This window comes from Colossoma macropomum, unplaced genomic scaffold, assembly GCF_904425465.1.
Source record: "Colossoma macropomum unplaced genomic scaffold, Colossoma_macropomum, whole genome shotgun sequence".
Classification (NCBI taxonomy): Eukaryota; Metazoa; Chordata; class Actinopteri; order Characiformes; family Serrasalmidae; genus Colossoma; species Colossoma macropomum.
The window spans coordinates 8,655,622-8,682,851 of record NW_023494791.1 but is presented as its reverse complement, the minus strand read 5'-3'; the positions used below and the strand labels follow the sequence as shown (position 1 = coordinate 8,682,851).

Sequence of the window (27,230 nt, the reverse complement as noted above, 5' to 3'; positions counted from 1 at the left end):
CTAGGTCAGACTGATGGAGTGACATTCCAGCTCTCTTAAGTGAAGCAGATCAATTGGCTCAGCTCACCAATAAGAGTCAAACCTTTCAGCTCCCAGACGGCTCTTTGTTCAGGAGCACTGCCATATTTTCCCAAAATGAGCCTAGATAGTGATACTATCTATCACTTAATTTTCAGTAAAACCTCCTAACTTCCTAATTAGCAAACACTGCATTGTGTTTTGTATAAAAAACTGTTATAAATAAATGTGAAACTATCAAGACGTTACAGTGAAGATTAAAGCATCTTGCTATTCTTGCTAGATTTGGCTCTGAATCATTATACTATACCAAGTAAGTTTGCCAAGAACTACATAAACAGCAAGAACAAAACCAGAGACACAGTAACACAATAATCAACATGTGTTGGGGATTATGGGTTCAAAAGACACCCAGGAGAGAATAATGATGAATGTTCAGTTGCAGGACCACAAGATGTAACCATTTGTTTTGATTTAATTAATAAAAAAAATAAATAAAAAACAACTTTAGTGCCAGTCAGCTAGCAACGTTCACCTAAAAGAGCCCTGGTTCATTTGCAAACAACACACTACTGGTAGACACTGCTAGCTCTCCCTCCGTATGAATACAGAATGTTGAGTAGTATGTATTTTGTTCCGATTGCAGTGACTTAAGAGTGTGTCTGGTGTTTCTTGCAGAGATCAGCAGGGTACGGAAGGACATGTACAATGACACGTTAAATGGCAGCACGGAGAAGAGGAGCTCGGAGCTGCCAGATGCTGTGGGTCCCATCGTTCAGCTCCAGGAGAAGCTCTATGTGCCTGTTAAAGAATACCCTGATGTGAGTATCAACTCTTCAGCTTATTCAGGCCTGTACTCTAAAAAACAAAGATTCTAAAAAGGATTCTTTGTAGCAATGCCGTAGTAGAACCACTAAAGAACCTTTTAAAAAACTGTTTTTGTAAATAAGATGTGTGAGTATGAGGAGACTTTTTAAATTTTAAAGAATCTCCAGTTTATGTACCAGTTTTCCCTACCTAGAACCCAATATAAAAGCCAGGAATCATCTAGGAGCCTTTATTTTTGTGGTGAAGAGTGTAATGGAGACCTTCTCATAGCACCCGCATAGAGTGCTTTTAGTTACAGCATCAATGGAGATTACAATTTGCTCAAGTATGCTATTTGCATTTCGCTGTTTTGCTCTTTTTGAGGAAACTCAATCTGTATGCAGAAAATAGAAACCAAAGCTAGAGCGCCAAAAATTGTTTTGCTCATACCACACAATGAAAGCCGGGTGCTCCTGGATGTCAATAAAAGATTACTTTCCAAATAAATATTCATACGCAGGCTCTTTGCTAAATCTTCATAAATAAGTAAATGGAATTGTAAATAACTCTGCGCAGCTGCATACAGGATTGCCCTTATTTAATTACAGAGGCATACAAGTCAATGTAATCTGGTTTTCTCTGCATTAGGACATGGGCTCAAGTCCAATTTATTGATTTCATTAGGAGACACTTAAGTAGTGAGGTTGCATACCATGTTTTGGTTCTTTTTATGGGCCCATTTAATCTGCTACGGACCAAACAGATGGTTTGTCATAGGCACTTACTGCAAGCCTGAGCCGTCTGGGTTTTCAACCATTTGCTTTTGTTATTGCTTACAGCATGCGCTCTAGAGGACTTCATCTTTCTGTCTCATTTTAAGCGTGATTATCATCACAAGGCCATAGATTCTATTAACGTAGCTGAATAGACTGCATGCTTGGCATCATTTGAGATGAGGCTTGCTGTAGTAGAATTTAGTCTAAAATGGTGGTTTGTATCCTCTGCATCTCTCTCACTGACTGTGTTCTTCAGTAATGAGGGTGACTTTGAATTGTACCTCTGCTTCCCAGTTTGTGTTGAGTCAGGCACGCTCACCCGCGTCACCAGCTTCCCAGTGGTTAACAAATCTTTTAAGCAATCGCTGTCAGATCCGGCTCGGCTCAGCCTTGCGGCCCAGGGGAGCGTGCCCAGCTCCTAGCTGATTGATCCCAATTAACTTGTTCCGTCCCTGCTTGATTCCTGCATGGGCAGCATTAATTGAGCCTCTTCAGCAGGGGCGCGAGCACTGTTTGGAATCAGGACCCTCCATTTTGCTGAAGTTTCTTGGTTTCCTGGTTTTATTTGGCCATATTCCCCACAGGAGGAAGCAGTGGTACCAGAACGTGCTGCATTCTGCTGTGAGGCTCATCTGTCTGACTAATGTATGCTTTAACAACACACACACGTTATCTAAGCCACTTATCCTTCTGGGTCACGGGGGTGCTGGAGCCTATCCCAGCGGTCATTGGGTGGAAGGTAGCAAACACCCTGGACACCCAGAATAATAGACCTGTGTAAGAATTAAATTAATATAACTCCTGAATATTGGCTATACCTGTCACGGAGAGTGGGAGAATAGATTGGAGAAATCTCTCATTTTTTGTGGCAAAATATGATATTTCACCACGGGGGAAAAATGTCTTTCTTAAGATTGTCTCAGAGAAATAAAGCAGATCTCAATAATGTATTAATGAAGAATTACTGATTTCTGAACTTTCTCCTAAACCCCCCTTAGGAGAAAAGAGGAGATTAACATCAGCATTTCATTTTAAGAAGTTCTGGTTGTGAATGAAAAAAGCACGAGTTCTCATTCTGCACTGACAGACTGCTGAAAGAGTTCTGTGATGTAGAATAGAGCTGCAAACTTAATTAATCACTTAAAAACCTATTAGCCGTTTCCTTCATAATAATGTATACTTTAAAATGTCTTGCTGTACTCTTTTAAGCTGCAGCCATGCTAAACAAATGCGTTTAATTGGGTGTGACTAGCCCAGAGAATTGGTGGCAAAAAAAACCCTCTCTGTTGGTGAAGTTAGCATGGTACCTAACAGTAACGACACAAAAATCAACATAATTCTTTTAGATAATTATAAACTTGCTGCAAATTGATCTGTAGCAAAAAAGTTCAGATAACTGTCATGGTTGGCAGCAGGTGAGTTGATGTGTGCAGCTGCAGTTTGCCAAGAAGCTAGCAGTTAGCAAGCTGGCTAACACTCTAAAACAAACAGCAAGACCACAAAAGTAAAGATAATAATACAGTCTCTAAACTGATTGCTAAACTCTCTTTCATGTGTTTATTTATAGCCAACAGGGAAAATATTCATAGGATTTTGCTGCTACAGTTAGCGTTTCCTCCTTTTTGAATCTTTAATGAAGCTAAACGTAGGGCTAGGAGTCGATCCCAACAATAATCCAATCCTTGATTCCAGATATTTGGGAATGGAGATTTCCAAGCAGCGTCCATACAGTGTTGTTAAAGTTAGCCGCACAAGGAGCAAGAGATATTGTGCTGTCACTGTCTACATAGTCTGTATGAAAAAAGCCTCCTTCTACAACACATACATCAATGGTCCAGCTGTATTTTACTTTAGACAATGGAGAAACGAAGTAAAATGCCATTTTCTAAAATTTGCTTACAATCAAAGAACATTACATTGTTGAAATGTTTACCCACCTGAATAGTTGATAAAGGAGAATCAGGTACAACTTAGCCAGCCTCCGATAGTCAGCTAGGTTAACCCATGAAAGCAGTGAGCCTGGTATCTGCCACCAGAGGAGATACATCACGTGTGTGTCTGTCTGCAACAATAATGATTTTAAAAATGTTCAGCATGTAGAATAGCTTTTTTTGTGTCAGGCCTAATTTAGGTAGCACTAGCGCTCCCAATTTCCTTGCTAAGGTCAAAGATAATTAATATTATAGTCTTTATTTTTGCCTGTATTTTTCTCTGTGTGGATTTTGAAATCAAGATTATTGTGTGGAATCAATATCGGAATTGGACTTGAATCCAAAATTTCTGGAATCAAAAAGCCCTAGCTAAAAGAATCCCGGCCCTTTCAGAAGTCAACATAGCCTAAGTAGTAGTGGTATTGCTCAAGGACGATCTTAAGTTGAATTTGAAATTTTGTAAGTGAAATTTATTTGCTTTGAAAGTCACAAATTCAGTTATCACAGCAAATTCCGTTGATATTGCTTGTAAAATTTTGTTGACAAAACTAGTGTGACTGGGCCTTTACAGTGAGAGAAGAGCCTCAGTTACATTAACTTTTTTGCCACGTAGTCTTTTTTAAAGGCTTCTCGGTTTATCCTTTTCCAGTAAACTCTTTTGTTATATTAAAGTATGTATGGACTGTTATTGTTCAGTCTTTTTTTTTGTTTGGGCTTTTTCTTAAATTCTGAATACTCTATTAATCATCCAACTAATCAGGAGATTACGCAGTTACTAATATAATCAATAGTGGCAGCCCTACACTGAGCAAAGGATATTATTTTAATATAAATATTTTATGCATATTTATATTGCTCAAACATCTGTAATAATTCCTATTTTTGTAGCAAAATAATTTAAAAGCATTCTGAATTAATACTGAATAGTGAAAGTGATAGCAGAGAAGCCACAGTCAGAGAAACAAAACTGCACTGACCAAAGACTGATCCCTGGTTTCATTTGTGCTTTTAAAGCAATAGTCTTGCAGTGAATGTATTTTCTTGTTTCATAGGGTGATTGTGAGAAGCTACTATGGATGGGACCAACATCCACTATTTTCTGAATTGATACAGTGGATATAAAATATGTTAATTGAAATACTGCCAGGCTTTTTGCCCTTTGTGCTGCACCATCCATCTTCTCCATTCTTCAGCAAATTGCAAAAAGTTCACATTTAGTGGAGCTACACTTGTTCTCTTGAGTGCTGTGAGAGTTTTCTGGCTGTGCAAAAGGCCACTGGGTGTGTGTGTGTGTGAGAGTGTGTGCGTGTGTGTAAAGGTTCTGGCTGTCCTTGCTGCTCTGAAGGACACCCAGGATCATTATTAGTGAGCTTGGGTTCATTAGGAGGAATGAGAGATGAAATGATAGGCCTCAAATAACCCCCAGCCGAGAATAGAGTCCCAGGAGGTCTAAGAGGTGTGTGTGTGTGTGTGTGTGTGTGTGTATGTGTGTGTGTGTATGTGTGTGTGTGTGTGTGTGTGTGTGTGTGTGTGTGTATGTGTGTTGACACACGTTTCTATCCTCTGTAGATGATTTAGTCTTTACTTTCCTTTATGTAATCACCATTAGACAGTACAGTGTACATCAGATATGCCTTAAGGTTTTGTGTGTTCTTATGGACTGAATGGCAACTGTGGATGCCACAGTGTAAACTATACCTGACTGAATATGCAATTTTCAGAATCATAAAGATATTTTGACCTAAAGGTTTGTACTTAACTAGAAATAAAATGTGTTTTTAGGACAAATACAAATAGTGCCTATGTACTAAATTATTTCCCGGTATTAAACCTGTGAAATTTCAGCTGCCATATAAATAATTGTCTTTGTTTTCCTGCAACCAATGACACGTTTTAATAAATGCATTTCCAGCTTTCATGCTGTATTGCGTTTGCTTCAAATCTGTTAACGTAAAAGTAGGATTGTGAAAGCTAACAACTGTGGAAGACAGTGGTGGTCAGCTCAAATAATTGTATTCAGCATATTTTTGCTAATTGTGACAGGCCTATAAAATAGTTTAAATTCAACTAATGAAAAAAAAAATTTTTTTGAGATGCGCATTCCAAATATTTTAAGTATTTGAGTATCCATAAGGTTTGATGAACGGATAATTGGTTAACCAAAATGGCAAAAAATATATAAACCAAGGAGACTTCAGCTGACGTTAATGTGGTGCTGTAAGCCCTATATTTTTAGCACTGCACTGGTGCTGGACAAAAATTTAGCAGCATGCAGAGGAATGCACTTGAAAACATATTTCGTTATTTAAAAATAGACCAGAAAAAAAAAAAAAAATTTAGCTTCTGCACATGACCATGTGTGTTATTTCATAGTTTTGATGTCTTATCGTTAATTCTAAAATGTGGAAAATTGTACAAATGAAAAAAAAAAATGAAAGTTGTAAAAAATTGGAAAACTTATTTATGAAAAGGTTTTCAGAGTTTTGATTTTTTAGTACAAATGTGTAATTACTTTTCACAAATTCTATTGGATTACTTATTACTTACTGGAGAAAGAAATTTCACTACTCCTTAATTTACTTCAGTGTTACTCTCTAAAACTCACACACTACCTGATTTTGCCTTGTACCAACCATACAAGACAAAAGCCAGCAGTCATTTTCAGTCATTTATTGAGAATACAAACACCCAATAAGAATAAACATCATTTAAAAAGACTCTTCACTCACAGCCAGTAATGCAGATTAAAATTAAGAAGCAGATGCTGTTTGAAAACCAATAAACAAGTCATTAGAAATCAGAAACAGTCACCTCAAAATGAAATCTTTAAGAATAAATGACCAAATAGTTGATTATTTTATAGTGTGTGTCTCTACTGTAATCAGCCAGAAATGTATGTTTTGAATTTACTGCATATTAATTAATTAATATTGCTCTGTAGAGACCTATGAGTAACAGATGTAACAAAATTTAATCTAAGTAACTATATCAACTTTTTACTGTGATTTCAAGAATTTAAACTTCAACATGTTACTTTGTACCATGTTACCCCCCCCTCCGACACACACTCTGGTAGTGCATGATGCACATTAATGCAGGAAACCCCCTTCCAGAAAATAATTAACTAGCTGATTAGCCACGAAAACCATCACAGGTTCTCTTCAACAGACTACCACCCTCTAATTATCACACCATAACAGTGGGTGAAAGACTGGTTTATGTAGTTGCACTTGGACATCCCCATTTGTGTGTCTTTGTACATACATGGGGGTTCAAAATCTCCAATTATCTCTTCATAGGTGGTCACTGGTATTTCTAAGTAGAGGATAGGACGGGGATAGTTTTAAAGGAGAAAAAATACATTAAAGGGAGAATGCTTAGGAAAGAGAAGGGGGGTGGAGGGATGATAACCAGCTGTGGATGCGAAGTGGTGATGAATGTGAGGGTATGATGAGGTCAGGGAATCAGGGCAGAAGAACAGTGGCCTGGTCTGCCTGATAAAAGAGAGAGAACAAACTCATACACACCCCGGTGCCTCACACACTCGTCTCTGAGACAGGCATGCAGCGGCACGGAAATTAATTTGCTCCTTCAGACTCGTGCAGTGGTGCTGCTCTCTTGGCAGCACACACCCCGTTCCAATTTGGTGAACAATGTTATTAGAGTGAGAAAGACAACAGAGCTAGGAGAACATCACTGCTCCCTGTAATTGTGAGCATTCGTTTCAGTGCTCATATCTACACTTACTGCTGCGTGTAAGTGTGTGTGTGTCATTTGCAAGTCAGAGTTAGCTCTTTGACTCATATATATATATATATATGTGTGTGTGTGTGTGTGTGTGTGTGTGTGTGTGTGTGTGTGTGTGTATTTGTATGTATATACAAACACACTGGGACACACCTCTTAATCAGGTGTATAAAATTAAGCACCTATCCATGCAATCTGTCTTTACAAACATTTGTAAAGAATGGGTCGCTCTAAAGAGCTCACTGAACTCGAGTGTTGTACTGTAATAGGATGCCACCATTGCAACAAGTCAGTTCCTGAAATTTCTTCCCTCCTAGACATTCCACAACCAACTGTGAGTGGTATTATTGAAAGTTGAAGCGTTTAGGACCCACAGCAACTCAGCCACGAAGTGTCAGACCACGTAAAGTTACAGAGTTCGCAGAGTGCTGAGGAGCATAGAGCATAAAAGTCACCAACGCTCTGCTGATCAATATCTGCAGAGGTCCAAACCTCCTCTGGCTTTAACATCAGCACAAAAACTGTGTGCTGGGATCTTCATGGCATGAGTTTCCGTGGCCGAGCAGCTGCACGCAAGCCTTACATCACCAAGCACAATGCCAAGCATGGGATGCAGTGGTGCAAAGCACGCCGCCACTGGACTTACCTTCCTAACTACATCGTGCCAACTGTAAAGTTTGGTGGAGGAGGGATAATGCTATGGGGTTGTTTTTCAGGGGTTGGCTGAGGCCCCTTAGTTCCAGTGAAGGGAAATCTTAATGCTTCAGCATAAGAAGACATTTTGGACAATTGTATGCTTCCAACTTTGTGGGAACAGTTTGGGGAAGGCCCTTTTCTGTTCCAGCATGACTGAGCCCCAGTGTCATATATTTAAGGAAGCGGATGTAAAGTGGCTGCTGTTGGAGTGACAGAAAGGCAAAATGAAACCTGTTCTGTGGTGTTTGGATCTGTAACCCATAGCTAACCTAAACATTAGCTTAGTGAACAGACTACAGATCCAGTTCCACACAGTACAGGTTTGATTCCAAATCACTGACTCACATGTATGCAATAAAAACTCCTGTCTTAGAGAGCAAATCAAGTGACTGGTATTATACAGACAGAAAGCCAAGATCCAACCTGTTCTGTGGTGTTTGGATCAGTAGTGTGTTAAGTAACATTAAGCTAAGCAGGTCAGTACAGGCTCGGTTAGTGGACTGATATTCAAATTACACACATTTAGAAAAATAAACTCATCTCTGAGAGATCGACTGGTGTTGGAGTGACTGATGTTGGAGTGACAGCAGAAATTGAATGTGTTCTGTTGTGTGTATAGCTGTCAAGCCAATGTTGAGCCAGTGTTGGCATAGTTGTTCTGAGATATTTCCTGGTTCTTAGTTAGCAGCACATCAGTGGAATAAGAAACTAGAACAGGCACAGTACGGCCAGAACTATTTGGCTCTACAGTGAATGTTGACAACAAGTGTGAAGCGTTTAGAGAGTGCTTAATTTTTCAGCAGTGATGCATGTTGGGCATGTTTCTGTCTCTGACTACATCTGCTTTCAGGGAAATCTTGTGACCCCCTCCCCCACCACTAAAATGTGAATGGGCAGATTCTGTTTATGTGGCCGTTTACTTGATAGATGTGGAACGGAAATTTAACACCGTCATAACTTTGAGATGTCATCATTTTGAAATACTGTCATCAGTTTTAACTACCATGGTATACCTCATTACCATTATACCACCCATTCCTAATCTCACCTCACTCAGTGAGATTTTGATCCTCTAATTGAAATGCAAGTGAAACTACTTATCTGACTTGTTCAGTGTAGCATAATGATTTCAAGACAAATCCACCAAAAATGATGCCTTCATAGTTTCATAGCTTCATAGTTTATAAACACCGATCAGGCATAACATTTTGACCACCTCCTTTTTTCTACGCTCATTGTCCATTTTATCAGCTCCACTTACTGTATAGGTGCACTTTGTAGTTCTACAATTACAGACTGTAGTCCATCTGTTTCTCTGCATACTTTGTTTGCCCCCTTTTACCCTGTTCTTCAGTGGTCAGGACCCCCATGGACCCTCACAGAGCAGGTACTATTTGGGTGGTGGATCGTTCTCAGCACTGCAGTAACACTGACGTGGTGGTGGTGTGTTAGTGTGTGTTGTGCTGGTACGAGTGAATCAGACACAGCAGTGCTGCTGGAGTTTTTAAACACTGTGTCCACTTACTGTCCACTCTATTAGACACTCCTACCTTGTCAGTCCACCTTATAGATGTAAGACGATAGCTCATCTGCTGCTGCACAGTTTAAAAACTCCAGCAGCTCTGCTGTGTCTGATCCACTTGTACCAGCACAACACACACTAACACACCACCACCACGAACCAGCTCTTATTGGTGAACTGAGCAAATTGATATGACTCCCAGAAAAGAGCTGGAATGCCCATCACTGGTGTATGTGTGAAAATGTTAGACAGTAGACTGTGTGCTCTGTGTAAAGGGGAAATAAAGCTCTATAAATGCTCCTCTCAGGCCCTGAGCAGAAACAGAGCTTTTAATTGTAGCCAGTGTGGTGCAAAGTGAGTTTGGAGAGAGGGGAGCGGGTGAACGAGAGAATGCTGTCATCTATCATTCCTCCCTCAGTGTCCTTTTCTGGGTCACGCTCGTCGGCGGCGGAGATGAGCAGCTATCACTGATTATTAATCATTATAAGCATGCACGGCAGGATTGATTCTGCCTCAGTCCTCTCTTTGGCCTTGGTCATCGTTCAGCAAGCTCAGAAAGACAGGATGCGAGTGGGGGTGCACGAAAGTGAGTGTGTGTATGCTTGTGTCGCTGTAGGAGGTTGTGTCGCAAGTGCTTTTGAACAGACAGGTGTATTACAAGTAGGCCTGAACCCCCATTGTAGTTGGTAACTAGTTTGGACCTTGCAAAAGAACGATTACTAGCATTCTTTTTGTGTAGCATCTATTAAAGTAACACCACATCAGTAACTACTGCATTTATTGAAAAAGAATATTTTATTGCAGACAGTTAAAGAAAATATTATAATTTTAAACAGTGTAAAACGTGTATTCTGTGAAGAATTGGAGACAGTTAGCTAGCTAGCATTAATGTGAACTTATTCCACTTGGCACTGAACATGGACTAAGAATCTAGCCTGTTTCATCAAACACTCAGACTGTTGCTTGATAGTTAGCACATCTAGCCTACTTCATACACTGTGGCTCTGCAGAAGTCATACGGTGTGCTATGTAAACCCTTCTCAAAGAAAATCTCACGACAAACAACGTGTTTACTGTGGCAACAATGTTAACCTTTAACTGTTGGACCCGAGTGAAGCTATGTTTCACTTTTTTCATGTAAATTTCATATGCTTTCTCACTTGCTTCGGGTGTTTTTTGCAGTTGTTATGACTGGGAATGATAGAGGGCTACAGTACAGTGACCACTTTTTCATTTAACTAATTTCCAGAGCAACCATTAAATACAAGCTATTCATTTTTCAGTGTCAGAAAAACACAGAGAAACACATATTTAACTGAAAATTACACAGAAGCCTCCAACACTACATATGAGAGAGCTGGGATACGATAAGCTGTTTTTTACTTAGGTCGACCTATAGTCAAGAGAATATGAGACAGGAATAAAGCTAATGCATGTAATGCCAGCTCAGGATGTGTGGCATCAATTTAAACAGTAGCAGTGTACCTAACTCCAGTAGACAACAATATAGGGGGTCCCAAAAAAAGTGGTCTTGTGGCTCAACTTGCTCCACGTTAGGGGTAAATTAATCCTGCTGAGAAAAGTTACTGTTGTATTACCCAGATTTTAAAGTATAATTCTAAATATAATGATTAATAATTAAATCCCCCATTCTGCTGATTTTATTGGTGTTCATGAATAAATAATAATAAATATTACTAATTTGTCCACAGTTCTGAAATCTGAAGATGGTTTGCCAAGTCTCTGGGATTAAAAAAAAAGACATGGAACTCTGCAATTGAATGAAATGTTTATTCTTTGAGGGAGCTTCATGGATTATTTGTTTTTCACTATTAATGTTGACTCTTAACTGTATATTTGGCAAAAGCTTTTTGTTTATTAACATAAACATAATTGTCACATAATGTTCTGAACATCCATATAATTGCAAACTTTATAGCCAGTGACATCACATATGTATGGAAAATATTATTAAAAATGGCAAAACAAGAATGATGCTTCTACATCATTAAAAAGGAGGTAAACAGAAACTGGGGACTACAAGCAATAGTTTTTGAAAAGCACTTTTTTTCTTCTGTATTTGCATGGCATGACAGCTGCCATGCTGCGGCTAATATATGAAATTCAATGTCAGTTATTCATTGTTGGGATGCAGCATCAATTAAAACACCAGATATTTGGCTTAACTTTATGTAAACGTGAGGGGGTAAGATGAACCACTGTTTGAACTCACAGCCCCACGTGCCCCACAGCCGCCATTTCCGAAATAGTGCTTAGTCCAGCAACCCAGAGCTACACTTTTGCTTATTCCCTTGTGTGTTTTTACACACTGTCAGTTTATCAACATATCTGATGTAACTTTTTAAACTGAGATAAATTATTTTTAATGTGTGACTGATCATATGTGATATAACCAAAAAAAAAGTGTTTTGTAAAAAAAATATGCTTACTACTTCATCCACATGGTTTTTCCTTTCACGGCAAGATGAAAATGGGGGATGCAAACTAAATTTAGGGTCACATGGCAAAATTATGTATGGTTGCTCAGAGACAGGTGGTGGGTCATCTTTCCCACTGGCTTATCTTACCCCACTCTCCCCTGTGTTTGTAAATTTGTCCACTCTATTTTGGTGCACTCTCTTCCCACTTTAACTCCTCCATCCTTCTAATGTTATAACAACCTTTTCCAGATCTGCCCTCTCAACAAAGCTGTCAATGACATGTTGCCCCTCAAAGAGACTAACATTCACACAGGCATCTACCCAAACACACCTTAGCTGCCTCGTACATTTCTTCCTCATGTGCATGTAAACTGGCTAAAGGAGATATTTCTGAGGATAAGATGTAAGATAATCTATTTGAATAAGGAAGATGAAAGTCAAACGAAAATAAGTGAAAAAACAGCAGTTTCCAAAACTGGAGATCAATGAATGATTTAAGGCTACAGAGAAATTGGGACTCCTGACAACCAAGTAAGACCTGGTAGATATCAAAACTGTCCCCATCAGATAAACAGCACTTAAAGCTTTCATCACTGAGAGAGAGGAGAAAATCAAGCTCTGCTCTCACTTTAGATCTGAAAAAAGATACATCGTCAACAGAAAATGAACCAAACTGAGAGCGGTAGCGTGCAGCTATATCTGATAGGCTCATATAAGGCAATATCGACTAAAGGTCCAAATGGCTTGCTCAGCTAGGAAATCCACATATTCCCCTTGAGTGCAGTTAGAAGAGTAAAGGCAACCTCGCAAAACGAAATAGGAATGCAGAGCTGAGGGGGCACAATATTCTAACTGAGGGGGCTTTGCCTTCTGGCACTTTTACAATGTTAACTTTAACAATTAACGATTAATGTAGCTACAACATAAAACACTACACTGTTAGAAATAAAGGTACTGAGCAGGTAGATTTTTCATTCAGTGGTTTTAGGGTCCATTTTTGCACCTTAAATAAGTTTTTCCAGGTGAAAAGTATGTATTTGTACTTTTTCATAACCTAATGTTTTAAAACAATAAAATAAAAAGTCTGGAGACGAGACGGGGTGTGTGGAGTCAATACAACTTAGAAAATATAATTTCAATGGATTATGGTACAATTATGTTCCCTGACTAAAGGTACTGAGACGTACCCTTGAGGGACAGTTCTGTACCTTTTTTTGCTAAGAGTGTGGAGTCTAATGCTATAAAAGCTATCAGATAAAGTATTTTTATTTTTTTGAGTAAGATGTTTTTCAGTTTGAGGGCATGTGTAGGCCTTGCATAGGCCAGCATGCTGTGATATGCAATGTCCAGGGCGTTCAGAGGGTAGGAGGGGACTTGGCTTCCTGCCCTGCCACTCCAGGTGTCGTTGTTTTAATTGAATGGGGCTGAAGAGGATGGCCCAATAACTCACCTCTGAATGAGGGTCTAATGAAAGCCAAACTACTGGACATTAACTGGGGGATTGGCTGCAGTAGCTGGAGCAGCTGGTCTTGATTAATATGGCTTAATCTTGTGCGGGTGTGTGCATGTTAATATGAGTGTGTTTGGAGAGTTGTGTGTGGTCTGAATCTCCTTTCCGGCGCAGGTACAGGGCTCGCCGCGCTCACGGCCGTAGCCATCTCGACACGAGTGATCGCATTCAATAAGGCCGCAGCCCATACACGGAGAAGGTCATATATTGGAACACCTACACAGCCTCTTATGTTGTAAGCCCCCTCCCTCTGTCACCTACTCGTTTCGATCCTCACTCTGCTTCAGCTGTGATTAGGTGCGGATCGGCGGGCTGTGGACGAATCCTCTCATTATTTCTGATGATAATAAACAGTAACACGCACGCAGGGGATTGGGCTGCGGCAGGAGCGGCTGCGTTCTGGATCACTGCATGGCTAATGAAGGTTAATTAGGGTTCATTAGGACATGATGGCTGCTCACAACAACACCTCAGCCCCGCGCTCGGCAGCCAGACGGCCCTTCAGCTCGGCCTCCTCCTGCTCACACCCCTGTAATGGCAGCGCTGACGGCCACCCAGCCGAGCTGGACTCATGTACACTGATCAATCTGGAGCAATCACTGGCCGGTGTCAAACTCCACTCAGTGCAGCTGTAGGCGCCATTTTCACAGAGGTCACGTTTTTGTGTTGAAGTAGCAGTGAGTGAGTATAAACTGGTTTGAATCATTTGCTCCAATACAAAGCATATAATTCAGTTGACCAAAGCACAGTCAGAACTCAGAACAAGGGCACAGTTACACATTATTGCCTTCAAGTGATAGTTTGGTTAAAAACTCAAATCAGTACACAGTTTTATGATAGATATATTTGTTGTCTGATATTTGATTCTGTAGATTTGCACTAGAGCTACAAAGCTAATGTAGCTACCTAGAAAAACCTTGTACCACACCAATTAGCATGGCTAAATGATCATTCACTTACCTCCTCCCATGTGAGGTTGCTAAAGGGCCCATATCCTACATTTTTGCATTTCTTGCATTTATTTTCTCCTCAGAGCCACTTATTATGTTATGTGGTTTTATGCATAATTCATTTTCACATGAGCATTTTCCAACCTCTCTTTATCTCTTAGAGTTAAACAGGCTGTTTTTGTTACAGTGCCTTTAAGACTGATATATGTAAACGACTTCTGTTCTGATTGGCTGTCCTTTATTGTGCATTGCTGAAAAACAGTCCAGACTGAAACGCTCCTTATAACAAGGCTGTGCAGTCCTGATTGTGGAAATCTAACACCCTGGAGAGAACAGATCCAAGACCTTCATTACTGTAATCAGGTGTCTTAGATCAGGACTAGAGCTAAACTCTATGCTTCCCTGCCTTATAACTTTAGCATGAATGGGCATGACTAAACTGCTGCAGATTGAATAGTCATATATGTGTAAACGCATTGGTTTTTTGTGACGTCACAAAAATAGTGAATTTAAAACGGGCTGTTTTTGCAGCCTAGTTTTCCTATGTGGATAGTATGGACTGGTGATTACATTTTGAAACATCACCAATGTTTACATTATATCAAACTGTTTAATTTCTGAAAAGTAAGAGAAATGTAGTTTTCCATGATCTCAAATAGACTTGCTTGTATGGTTTCTGACACTGTATGACATGTATCTATAAAAAGGACAAAGGACAAAAATATGTTTTGTAGCTAAAACTAATATTAGCTTTAATTTGTCTGTACTAAATAATTTAATCTGTACTAAATTAGACTTTTTTGCTGAACCTTAAAGTAGCAGTAAGTGTAATTTGGATGGAATTCCAGTATCAGAGACAGTCTCTGTGCTAGCTGAGTGTTTTCTTTCGATGATGGGTGGGAGTGTTGAGAGAAGGGTGGTTAAACATGCTTTTATTGGTTAATATTATTTTTCCCTGCCCTGGTGCACAGTAACGTAATCAAAACTCAGAAGATAGACAAAAGTCACTACATTTGATACAACAACTATAGAAAAGCAAGAATTTTGACTTGTAAATGATGATGAATCTTGCATAATATGGACAGAGACATAAACTAACAACATAATGAAGGTCCATTTTGGTATTAAGTTGACATTAAGAGTGACAGTGAGCCACTGACTAAAAAAAATCTTTATTTCCCTTTTATTGTTTCTAAAGAGGCTTTTGCTGTTAATCAGTGTCCTTATATAAATAATATAAATAAATATATATATATATATATATATATATATATATATATATATATATATACACATATAATAAATACAACCCATGTTGTAACTTACAGATATTCCAGCATGCTTGTCAGTTTGTGAATCTTGTCATAAGTGACCGCTAAACTGTATGAAAAGCTGTCTTTGTAAATGTAAAACAATGGCATGTGATCTGCTAATAGGGAAATAAACCCAGTTTCTGAAGCAAGTCTTAGAAATGGAGCATTTGAGATGTTATACAGATGCGTATGCTCAGCGATTTGCCACCCCTTCTCTTAAAGGAGCAGCGTGGCCTCTCCTCCCCGCTCTCCTCCCCTTGTCCCGAGCAATAATGAAAACAAAAGACATCCTGCAGCAGGGAATCAGAGCACAGTGCTATTAGAAGCCATGCAATAATTAATTTGCCTATTACCAGCGCCAGCTCGTTTATCTTCATAAGATAATGCCATCACTCCCAGTCTCTGGCAGCCTCGCGCGGGCGCTGTCTTAAACGGCCCTAATTACGTCCCCGCTGCCTGTTTTATTGTAGTTGATGGAAAACACGCTTAATCTCCACTGTGCAGATCGTGTAAATAGGTCTGGGCCTTGAACAGCAGATATTAGAGATTCCATTACAGTCTAATGATTTTTCTTGTGTTGCTTTTGCGAGCGGCGCTGGAAACAGTAAACAGGCCAGGCGCTCACCGCAGGATTTTTTAAATCGGTAACGAATGAGAAAACAATATCTCTTGCTAGACTTTGGCAGACCTGATCACAGAACGTGTCGCTGACCCTCTGCAGCACCTGAAGCCGACTTTTACTTGAAAAAATCTAACATCGGATCGCCTCCAACCTGTCTGAGTCAATTGCGAGGTTTAAAATTGACTTGGGAAAGGTCTCAAACTTCCGGCCCTGTCAGCCCCAGTTGAGCCTCCAAGAAACGATTTTCGAAGAGGGAAATCAGGGCTTTAGGCCAGCTGAATTTGTACTTTTGGCTTTTCAATACTGCTTATTTGGTGACTTCAGTTTGGGTAAGTGGCCAATGGATAGCAATGCAATCGGGCCTAGCATAGCCATAGTTAAGGTTTCTGAATTTAACCCTGAAACAAGTCTGGGTTACCAGCTCTGTTACTGTTGAGCTACCGTGGCAGTACAAATAGGTGGCTCTTTTGGAGAGTAATGGTCATATGTTGACTTGGACATAGTTAAACATCATCACCTGTACAAAAAATGGGCACACAGAGTCCTGAAACCTGGAATCTGCTGTACATGAAGACACAGGCTTTAAAAGGAAGAGAATGCATGTTGGTGAATGCAGCTGTTACCTAGATCATTCAGTACTGTGACAGTAAAGGTTAGACAGAGACACATACACATTCTCTCACTCAGCCATGCCGCTGCCAGTGGTTAGACAGTTAAATACACCAATGATGAAGTCAAATGATGAAGTGCCATACCAATAAGCTCTGCCACAGATACAGTACTTTTTGGTTTGCTTCCACTCATAAAAGGATGTTTTAACTGAAAGAATTCTTGGAGCAGCACCACTCCAGATGTAGCCTTTTAACCTTTCTTCCTCTCAAATGTGCTCTTCAGGTTGGGCTTTTTGTAGTCAGAGGAACCAGTAAAGCAGTGCTAACAGTAGGCCTAGACTCTTAAAAATATAAAAAGACTTTGGAGTGATGCCATAGAAGAACTGCTTTTGGTTCCCAAAAGAACATTTGAGTGGATGGTTCTTTAAAGAAACACTCAAGTGTTTTTCAGACTGATCTCTATCTGCTGCATCTGTACCGTTTGTTTGTTTACCATAGACAATAATTTTGATTATTTGCCCTGTAGTTAGTGAAAGAAAAGAAAACCTATTGACTCTAAACAGTCAACTGTGTTAGACTAAAGCCTGTAACTCTGAATTTCTGACCTCTTGACTAGAAAAACACAAAGAAAATATCCCATTCACTGGAATTCCTACACAGAAAATCAGTGTTTTTAACAGTTCACCATTAGATGTCATATCAGTGTCACTGCTCAGACTGTCCACAGTATTAAAGCACCACTGAACGAGACGAGTAATCTTTGCTATAGATCAGTCAACATACAGACACAGTAGTTGGTTAAATCTGTATCAGTGACTAAAAAGTGGTGGTGGCATGTTAGTGTGTGTTGCGCTGGTATGAGTGGATCAGACAAAGCAGCTCTACTGGAGTGTTTAAACACCTCAGTGTCACTGCTGGACTGATTATAGTCCACCAAGCAATAATATCCAGCCAACAGCGTCCTGTGAGCATCGTCCTGTGACCACTGATGAAGGACTAGAGGATGACCAACACAAACTGTAGCAGATGACAGATGAGCTATCGTCTCTGACTTTACATCTACAAAGTCTACCCAAAAGGTAAGAGTGTCTAATAGAGTGGACATTGAGTGGACACAGTGTTTAAAAACTCCAGCACTGCTGTGTCTGATCCACTTGTACCAGCACGACACATACTAAGACGCCACCACCGCATCAGTGTCATTGCAGTGCTGAGAATGATCCACCACCCAAATAATACGTGCTCTGTGGTGGTCCTGTGGGGCTTCTGACCATTGAGGAAAAGGGTGAAAGGGGGCTAATAAAGTATGCAGAGAAACAGATGGACTATAGTCTGTAACTGTACCTATATGGTAAGTGGATCTGATAAAATGGACAAGGAGTGTAGATACAAGGAGGTCATCTTAATACAGTGCTTGGTGAGTGTATACCGAAATGTCATGCTATATTCATGCTATTCAAATAAACAATTAACTTTTATGAGTTTAAAATGGCAGGTTTATTGGTTTATTGAGAGCAAATAATGCTGTTTATGTTCCAACATGACTAAATGCCAGTGTGTTTCATATGTTCATTAAGCACATACAGTGTGACCTTTGGGTTTAAAATAACGCTAATAAAAATCAGCCAGAACAATCAGTCATCAGCCAATTTGGCTGTAAAGACAGAGGAATCGGCATTAAAAATGCTCTTAGTAAATACGTCATGAACATTATGTATCATTAACCTTAGCTGTCCAGCTTGTTGCTTGCTTTTAATGGAGGCCTCCATGTTTTTTTCCACTTTGTAGCTGCAACGCACAGCGCAGATTGAAAATGACTCCAATCATTTCCAGGTTAAACCTAATGCAGCCCAAGTACAGGGAAAATACAGTTGTATGCAAAAATTTGGGCACCTCTGGTCAAATCACATTTTGTTGTGTTGATTTTCTAAGTGAAAATAAGTGAACACATCCTGTACAGAGAACACCCTTTTAATCCACAATTACTGTTTATTTGCTGAATTTAACATATTTGGAAAAATATAGCATGAAATGTCGCCTGTGCAAAAGTTTTGGCACATTTTGTATTTGATGTTTTATTTTTTTCCAGTATGTTAAACACAACAAATACATTAAAATTGTCTCAAAAAAGCCATATTTAAGTTTGTTCCCAGTAGAGGAGAGATGTCAAACTCAGCCACTAAAAGGGCCATATTAAAAAATCTCAACAAATCTGTGGTTAAGCTGTTTTTATCTTATTTTCACAAAACATTTTGCCATGACCCCAACTGGCCATTGTTTATTCAAAATATACCAAAACTACAACAGCAAAAAATAAACACTGAATACTCGAATGATTCAAAAATCATTTTAAATAAAAAAAATATGTTATTTATAAAATAATAGTCAAGTCAAGTCAAATTTATTTATATAGCGCCTTTTACAACAGATGTTGTCACAAAGCAGCTTTACAGAGAATCCGGGTCCACGCCCCCAGTGAGCAAGCCTTGGCGACAGTGGCAACGAAAAACTCCCTCAACAGGAGGAAGAAACCTCGAGAGGAACCAGACTCAAAAGGGGAACCCATCCTCCTCTGGTCGACACCGGATAACAGCACAGACACAAAACAGTATAGACTACATAAGCTGCAGATAACTGTTAAACCCCTTTAAATGTCCCTGCTGTACAGCTGGTTTTTTAACATTGCCCATTTGCTTGAACTAGACACCTGTTTTTTTTTGTGTTAGTTTGTTTTTGTCTTTGTTTTTCTGACCCATAGATCGTTGTTGGGGGAGCACATTATGTTGCAGTGCATGCTGGGAATTGTAGTGCAGCTCATGGTGCAAAGGGCTAATATTAATAGAAAATGAAAATAATTTTGCGGGCTAAATAGGATTGTGTTTGCCACATGGGCCGTAGGGAATATATATTTACTTTTACATAGAAAAACTTCTCCCTAAAGAACCTTTATAAATTGGTTCTGTAGAAAACCAAATGGCTTCAGAAGCCAGTTTTTGTCAGAGTGTAATATGTGCAGAAATGTGGAGGTTTAGTAGGAGGTGGCACTTGTGCTGTGGTAGAATACCTCAGACCCATTCCCCAGCCTCACTCTCAGTCGCCCTGCCAGCACCTGAAGGGGGGGATGATGAAAATTTAATTCAGACCTTCCCTTCCTGACTCCTTTCAAAACACGCATTCACTTGCAGCCCCTTCATTCCCATCACACATGCATACTCACACTCACACACATACCTGTCACAAACATATACACACACAAACAGGAGCGAAGTCACAGACATTCATCGGCCACAGCAGCAGTAGAGGTGGCGAGTGTGTGCAGTGTGCAGCAGGAGCGGGCCCGGCACAAAAGGCCCCGGTACAGGAGCACACTCGTGTGAAACGTGGCATCAAAGCGCAGATGACAGGCCGAGAGTGGAGAGGTGGGGAAGTGATGCATCCACTCAGGTGGAGTACTCGCTGCTGTCACATAGGCTTTGTGTGTGCAGGAAGCGTATGAATAAAGCAGCCTGCATATCCATGTGTGTATCTCTGTCCTTGTGTGTGTAGAGGCATAAAGCACTGAGCCTCATCCCAGTCAGCTGCTGCTCTTTTGCGTCCTGCTCTTCTGTGTTTTTTTAGGAGAGGTTTAAAGGGTCATGTAGGAAGTACCGTCTCTGAAAAGGGAGTTTGAACCTGTATTTTTGTAGCAGGCCAGGTGCTGTATTGGTAATACATTAGCAGCATTGATGCAGATGCTTGTCTTATTGAGGGTAATCCTTCACGGATTTGACTAGCGGTGCACAATTGGAATCAGCCAGGATGTAATGAGGAGGCGGCAGCTGAGTAGCTTTATCCGGGGGCCTTCCAAACCGGCTCATGGTCATCATAACAAGCAGGGGTCAATACACGAGCAGGCAGGTAAACACTGGGATAATCCGTAATTGAAAAAACACAATTGAAAAATACAAGAGCAAAAGTTGAGATATTGGATAGAATGAGAAAAAAGAAAACAGCTCAGTCATCATAGACTGCAAAGACAAACCAAGAACTACAGACAGGTGACGAAGGAATAATTTGAATAAATGAATGCAGAAACATAACAAGTGTGCATGCTCCCTGCATGTGTATTGCATGATTAGAGTTTGAGTCTCGAGCCTCTGGGGTGCAAGTCCGAATCAATTGTCTGAGAGACAGGTTCAACACGGCTTTGAATTTTGAGCCTTTTATTATAGAAAATTCTTCACCTGAACTGAAGCACTACCCCCAGTAAAGCTGGTGCTTAACATGAAGTGGCTAAACAATTTGAAATGGTCAGTTAGTCCGAGTTTATAAGCTAGCGTAATGACTAATCCAGCTGAAGCTTCAATAACTTTTGAAAGAATGTGATTGGTGCTTCACTAAAACTCCAGCTAGATGAGCTACAACTAAGGCTAAATAAGCTATTGCTGGTTTTACATCTTTCCTTTCCTGAGGAGAACAATATTACAGTAATTATTGCTGTTTATCCTTTCTGATTCCTGCCTCCAAGCTGTGGTTGTGATGGCTCATGGGAGCTTCTCCCATGACTGGCCCCAGGAACAGAGCGAGAATAACTTCCCTGCCACTCTGGAGTAGATACCTGTGTTTTTGCACCTTCTTTTTTCCCAATAGATGAGTTAGACTGGAATGTCAGTAAAATACTTGACATTTATTTCAGATGACTCACTTTAATTAAAAAAAACAAAAAGATCAGTTAGAGCTTATTACTGTTTAACCAGAGTAATGATAAAACACATCTGATGTGTAATTCATATTTCTATTAATGCGTTTTCTGGTTTAAAAAGGTAGTTTGTGAGACTAAATAAAGACCTTATTTTCAGCTTTCATGCTCACATTCTTTACATATTAAACAAATAGCTTTGAGAAATCACGTCATTAATGAACAAGTGCAGATTAAATGGCAGACACAGATTTTTCTTTAAGGGTGAAGCAATTAAGATCCTACCAGGCTCTGTAGCATGTATAAAAAAGACTCAGTTGACCTCGATTATAACTCAAGATGGCCAGAGGAAAAGATTTGTGACTTTGAAAGAGGGGTCATTATTGGGGCGCACCGTGACAGGATCGGAATCAGCTGATATGTACTTCTGACATGACTGACATCTGTGTTGCAATTTCATGCTGTAAATAAACTGAGCCAACTAAACACAAGCCTGCTGCATCTGAATGCAGTTGCCACAGCTTGCCAATAATGTCAGCTGTTTGGAAAGTTCGGAGATTGTGAAGAGGTGACGTGTTTCATATCAGTGCCCACAAAGTGCAGTGTTAATAAACAATGTTACTGTCACTGTTGCTTGTTGTGTACAAAAAAAAAAAACAACAACTTTTATTGCTAGAAATCAGCCCATCAGCCAATTTAGCTATAAAGTGGTCATAAAGATCAATCTCTGCGTGCCTCGCTTTAACATGGTTGTTAACATTATCAGTCATAATTTTCAGTAGGTTGATGATACATCTTTTCTTCTTTTATGTATAATTTCATCCTTACCAGGAGTGTTTTTTGGCTCAAGTGGGAAGTCACCTTGAGCGAGTGAATGCCTGTTGTAACATATTCCATTAGATAGCCATCACTAGGACTTTTGTGATGTAAAGGTTACTTTATATAATTGTATTTATATAATACTGTGTTGTATACAGTGTGAAGCATTTTATTCTGATCCTGCGTTTCTGTTCAGCTCTATCTCAATAGAAACCGCTCTCTCCTTAGACGTAGGACATCTGCATGACTTTGTCCTTCTGCCTTCGAGGAATATTCCCCCACATCTACACTTCAAATAAAAAGAAGACATTTACTGCTGATATTAGCCCAATTATGCTTACTCACTCTCAATTAGATAGAGGGGCCTGTTTTTCAAGCACAGAGCCAAGGAGGAGCAAGGACACTTCTGCTTGCTGAAGCTGTAACTCGCTTCCCACACAGCAGCTGATATGACTGCCATTTTATAACTTTTCACACTTGTTATTATCCCTGTTTTCCCAGTGTCCGTTTTTTTTTTCCTGCATAAAGGGTGCTGGTAAATTCTCATTCAGAGTGCCAGAGCACAGTCTGGTCATTTGTAAATGGAGAGTGCTGACAGAATAGTCAGTGGGAAATTCAGAATGATACGAGCGCCTGACGCGCTGGCTGAGTAGGTGGAGGGCAGGTGGAAATAGAAACAGCCACAGAGCAGATATTTGCTTCTGTTAGGTTACAGCACGTTCAGTTTTGTTCAGCTGGTTGTGAATGATAGGATTAATTAAAGCGACTCAGATTAATACAATGAACTGACTGCGCGGGCCCACTCGTTTCACAAATTCCAGAATCTTCTGGCACTCAAGTGTGAGTGCTGTAATTTCAGATAAGAGTGCTTTGATTGAGCTTTTTGAATGCACCTTAACAACTGAGCCTTCTGAAAATGTTAGGCTTTTAGTTTCACATTGCCTCCTGAGTGCAATAGCAGTTACTAAAACAGTGAGGACCTGAAAAAGTGTTGACCTAAAAAAGTAGGCTGCTCTTTGAGAAGAGGTAGGGAGGCTTTGACTCTAAATAGTCTAAAGCAGTTTCAGTGCTGCACCATGCATATTTTCCAGCTCTAACTTACCTAATTTGAGCCATCATTTGAAAAACAGTGGTTTAAAGAAAAGTTATACTCAATAACACCGACACCGAAAAGTGTAATGTATTGAACACTGAAGTAAAACAGTTGCAGTGAGGCTTGATTTACACAGTGAAACTTATATGCAACTTCAGTTGCATTGCTTGAAAGTTGCGTAATGCAAAGCGTCCTGTAACTCACTTAAAACTCAGCCGCAACAGATGCAACCATTCGTGAAAAAAGTTTCATGGAACAGCCAGTCAGAAATGTCAGTAATGTATCACATTATCACGTTAAACAGCAAGAAACTTTACAGTGCTTTCAAAGGATTGATTTCACAGGGATCAGTGGACAAGAAAGTAAAAAAGATGGTGGTTTATTGGGTAGTGGAAAAGGAGACTCTTCTGATAAATGTAACAGAAGTTTGTTAGTTTTTTATTTTGTCATTTTCCTGAGCCATAACAGCAAACAAACAGGTTTCTCAAAGTGAAGCATTCCGTAACCAGCTGGCATAACTAGCCAACTAAGGCTGTTTAAACGGCTTCTTGTTCCAGTGTTTGTTCTTCTTTGTTAGCCTGATGCTATCATGATCTTCTTGGCTAGATAAGTCTTTTTCTCCTTTGCTGATGGCCCTGAATTTTACACAGAACAGAGATTTCTTTGGGAATGAAAGGATAAAAAGTATTACAGAAGAGGAAACCGAGATGCTGTCCACGGTGAACTTGTAGTGCTTCTAGGACAGGAGAAGCGAGACAACAAGTACAATTGCACTTGGTTGCTTCAACATTAAGGCTTAACATACAAAGAACACAGTGAAAACTGAAATATGTAAGGACAATGTGTAGATATGTGTGTGTGTGTAATATATATATATATATATGTGTGTGTGTGTGTGTGTGTATATATGTGTATATTTTATATATATATAAATATATAATATATATATATATATATAATGGCAGTGACAGCTGTGTATTGTAAGTGTAAATTACAAGTCCAGTGCTAATGATTTTTATATAGTGAGAACGATATAGTGTATTAAAAAACATATATATACAACGAGATGATAATTTGTCTATTTAGTATAGTAACTGCCCCGCAACCCAGAAGGATAAGCGGCTTAGAGAATGTATGTATGTGTGTGTGTGCGTGTGTAGTAACTGGCATTATAATTTAATGGAAGATTATAGAAAAACAAGAATGCTGCCCATTGTCTTCTTTAATACAGTTATATGCAAAAGTTGGAACACCCCAGTCAAATGACGTTTTGTTCATTTTCTGTGAAATATCCTATAAGGAAATGATTGAAACATATAATCTTGAAGGTAAAGTGACCTTTTGGAAATTTGTGCAGTTACAAAGTTACAAAGAGTATTTCTTCTAGATTTTAGGACACTCACATCTTTCTGGACTTCCTAGAGCTACCTAAGGAAAGTCATAAGGCTACTGTGTTTTACAGAATAGCCAATGACTTCGGCAATAATGAGAATGACTAAAAACTATTGCAGGAAGACTGAGAATGTGAAATAGTAGATGAAATATAGTTAAACATTTTGTCGGGTTCAGGGAGACATATTAGAGAAGTCAGGGGTAAATTTATTCAGTATAAAATATTGCATATATTACTGGACACCCTCTTGATTGTATAGAATGGGGCTTACAAAGAATGATCTCTACTGGAAATGCTAAAAGGAATGGGGTACATTTATACATTCTCTATGGGAGTGTGTATTTTTACAACCTTTCCGGGAAGGAATATTGTATATTCTGGGTAAATGGATTGGGAAAGTCTTACCTGTTTGCCCACAGTTGTGTTTACTGGGCATCAAAGAGACTGTGACAAACTTAACTGAGGGTGATTTCAGGATTGTTACCACAGACCTGGTATCAGCTGTGAGGATAATTTTGATACAGTGGAAATCCTCTGAAATACCTGACCTGAAAGAAAGAGTGAATGTTATGATAGAAGCTGCATCTTATGAAAGTCTGTTAGCTGGGATATCTGATCAGTGTGGAAAAGATAGTAAGGTATGGGAAAATTTGTGGTGTAACATGTCATTGGATGTTTAGTTTGAACTTTTCCTCACAGCTGCATTCCTTGTCACATGATCTTATGTTTTATATTTGGTATCTGTTTTCTGGGACTGCTTTACTGTTAATTAAAGTGTGGAAAAAAAATAAGTTTGTACATCCTCTATAGAGAACACACTTAAGTGTGACTTTTTTGCAAATTTTTCTACATAATGTTTTATTTATTTGCTAAATGTAATACATTTTACAATGTCATAATATAAAAATATATTAAAATATAAACTGTCATAACTTTATTTTTATTTTCAATATGTTAAATATAATAAAGAATAAACAGTAATTGCGTATTAAAATGCGCAAAGGTGTGTTCTCTCTTATCTTCACTTAGAAAAGCAACAAAACATGTCATTGGGTGCCCAAATTTTTGAATATGGCTAAGTGTAACTTAGTGTAACTAAGTGTAAGTGTAACTAGTGTAACTATTTCGATCGAGGTGATGTTGAAAAATGCTGGAGTGTTCCTATAAAGGACCATCCATTGAAAGGCTATTTAGAGAACCAAAGGTGGTTCTTGTGTGGCATCCATCCAAAGAAACCTTTGGACACTTATATTTTTAGGAGTGTACCTCCCTACGCCACCCTGCTGGTCCAAAAACTAGCATTTTTGACATTACCGCAATAACATGGCAATAAGAAAAACCCTCTCACAAGCATGCATGCACATTTTTCCATGTTTTCTCCAAGGTGGCTTTACAATTTTCCGCTGTCTGCAAGGGAACGGTGAGGTGTGTCACTGTGGGAGATGTATCCAGATGACAGGTTATGGGGAGCTCTATATGTCAGTGTAATTTGCCCGTGCCTGTGCGTGACTGAAGCTGCTCTTATGAAAATGAAGGCCTCCTGGAGCGCCTCTACACTTCCCCCGATTACTCACTCAACAAGGGCACCTTGGAAATCCGTCCATACAAGCTTGGAAAAAGACGCTTGGCCGGCATTGATATACTGAGCGGCCTTCAATCTCCATAGTGATAGCTGAGCATACATAACCTTTCTCTGGGTTCGCTTTCCGAGACAGGTTGTAATTACTTTTGCATTCAGTCACGAGCTGAGGAAGAGATCATTTTTCCAATAAATGTCTCATTATGACATTTGTTCCAGTGTGTGTGTGTGTGTGTGTGGCTGTGCGAGTGTGTATTTTCATGGTGTAGAAGAGAATGTGCCCTTTGTGCTGGATCTAATGCCAAGTTCCTAATATGGCAGCTGACTAACTGCTAAAGCAACTTCATATTAAACACCCACTGCCATATTTATATAGCCACATTTATGTTTATGTGGCTTGTCTTCATTGTGTGGTGAGTCCACACTTGACCAAAGTTTTGTCCTTTACAGCTCTAACAGTAGTTGCTTGGAAAGTCTTGAAGAAATAATTTTAAAAATATAAAAGCTAATTTGAGGTGAATGATGGACGGAGCTGTAGGTGATTCTAAAATGACTGTAGAGCTGTAGAGCATCAAGATTAAATTTATAATAAATTTAACATCCAGAATGGCTCATATTGGAAAATTTAAATCGCATGAAAGACAACAAAAATAATTGTGAGTTGATAATTACAGTACAAAATGAACAGTACACAGTACTATGCAAAACTCAGAGAACACCCTCC

At 39.4% G+C, this 27,230-nt stretch overlaps 1 protein-coding gene across 2 annotated transcripts in view; it reads left to right on the top strand.

Moving 5' to 3' along the window:
• Positions 1 to 27,230, top strand: part of LOC118810200 (protein quaking-B-like) — a 121,479-nt gene that overhangs the window by 38,233 nt on the left and 56,016 nt on the right. For both annotated transcript variants that reach the window (XM_036573784.1, XM_036573783.1), the window contains exon 2: positions 697 to 839. In XM_036573784.1, coding sequence (XP_036429677.1) covers positions 697 to 839 — 143 coding nt within the window. The remainder of the gene's footprint in view (positions 1 to 696; positions 840 to 27,230) is intronic.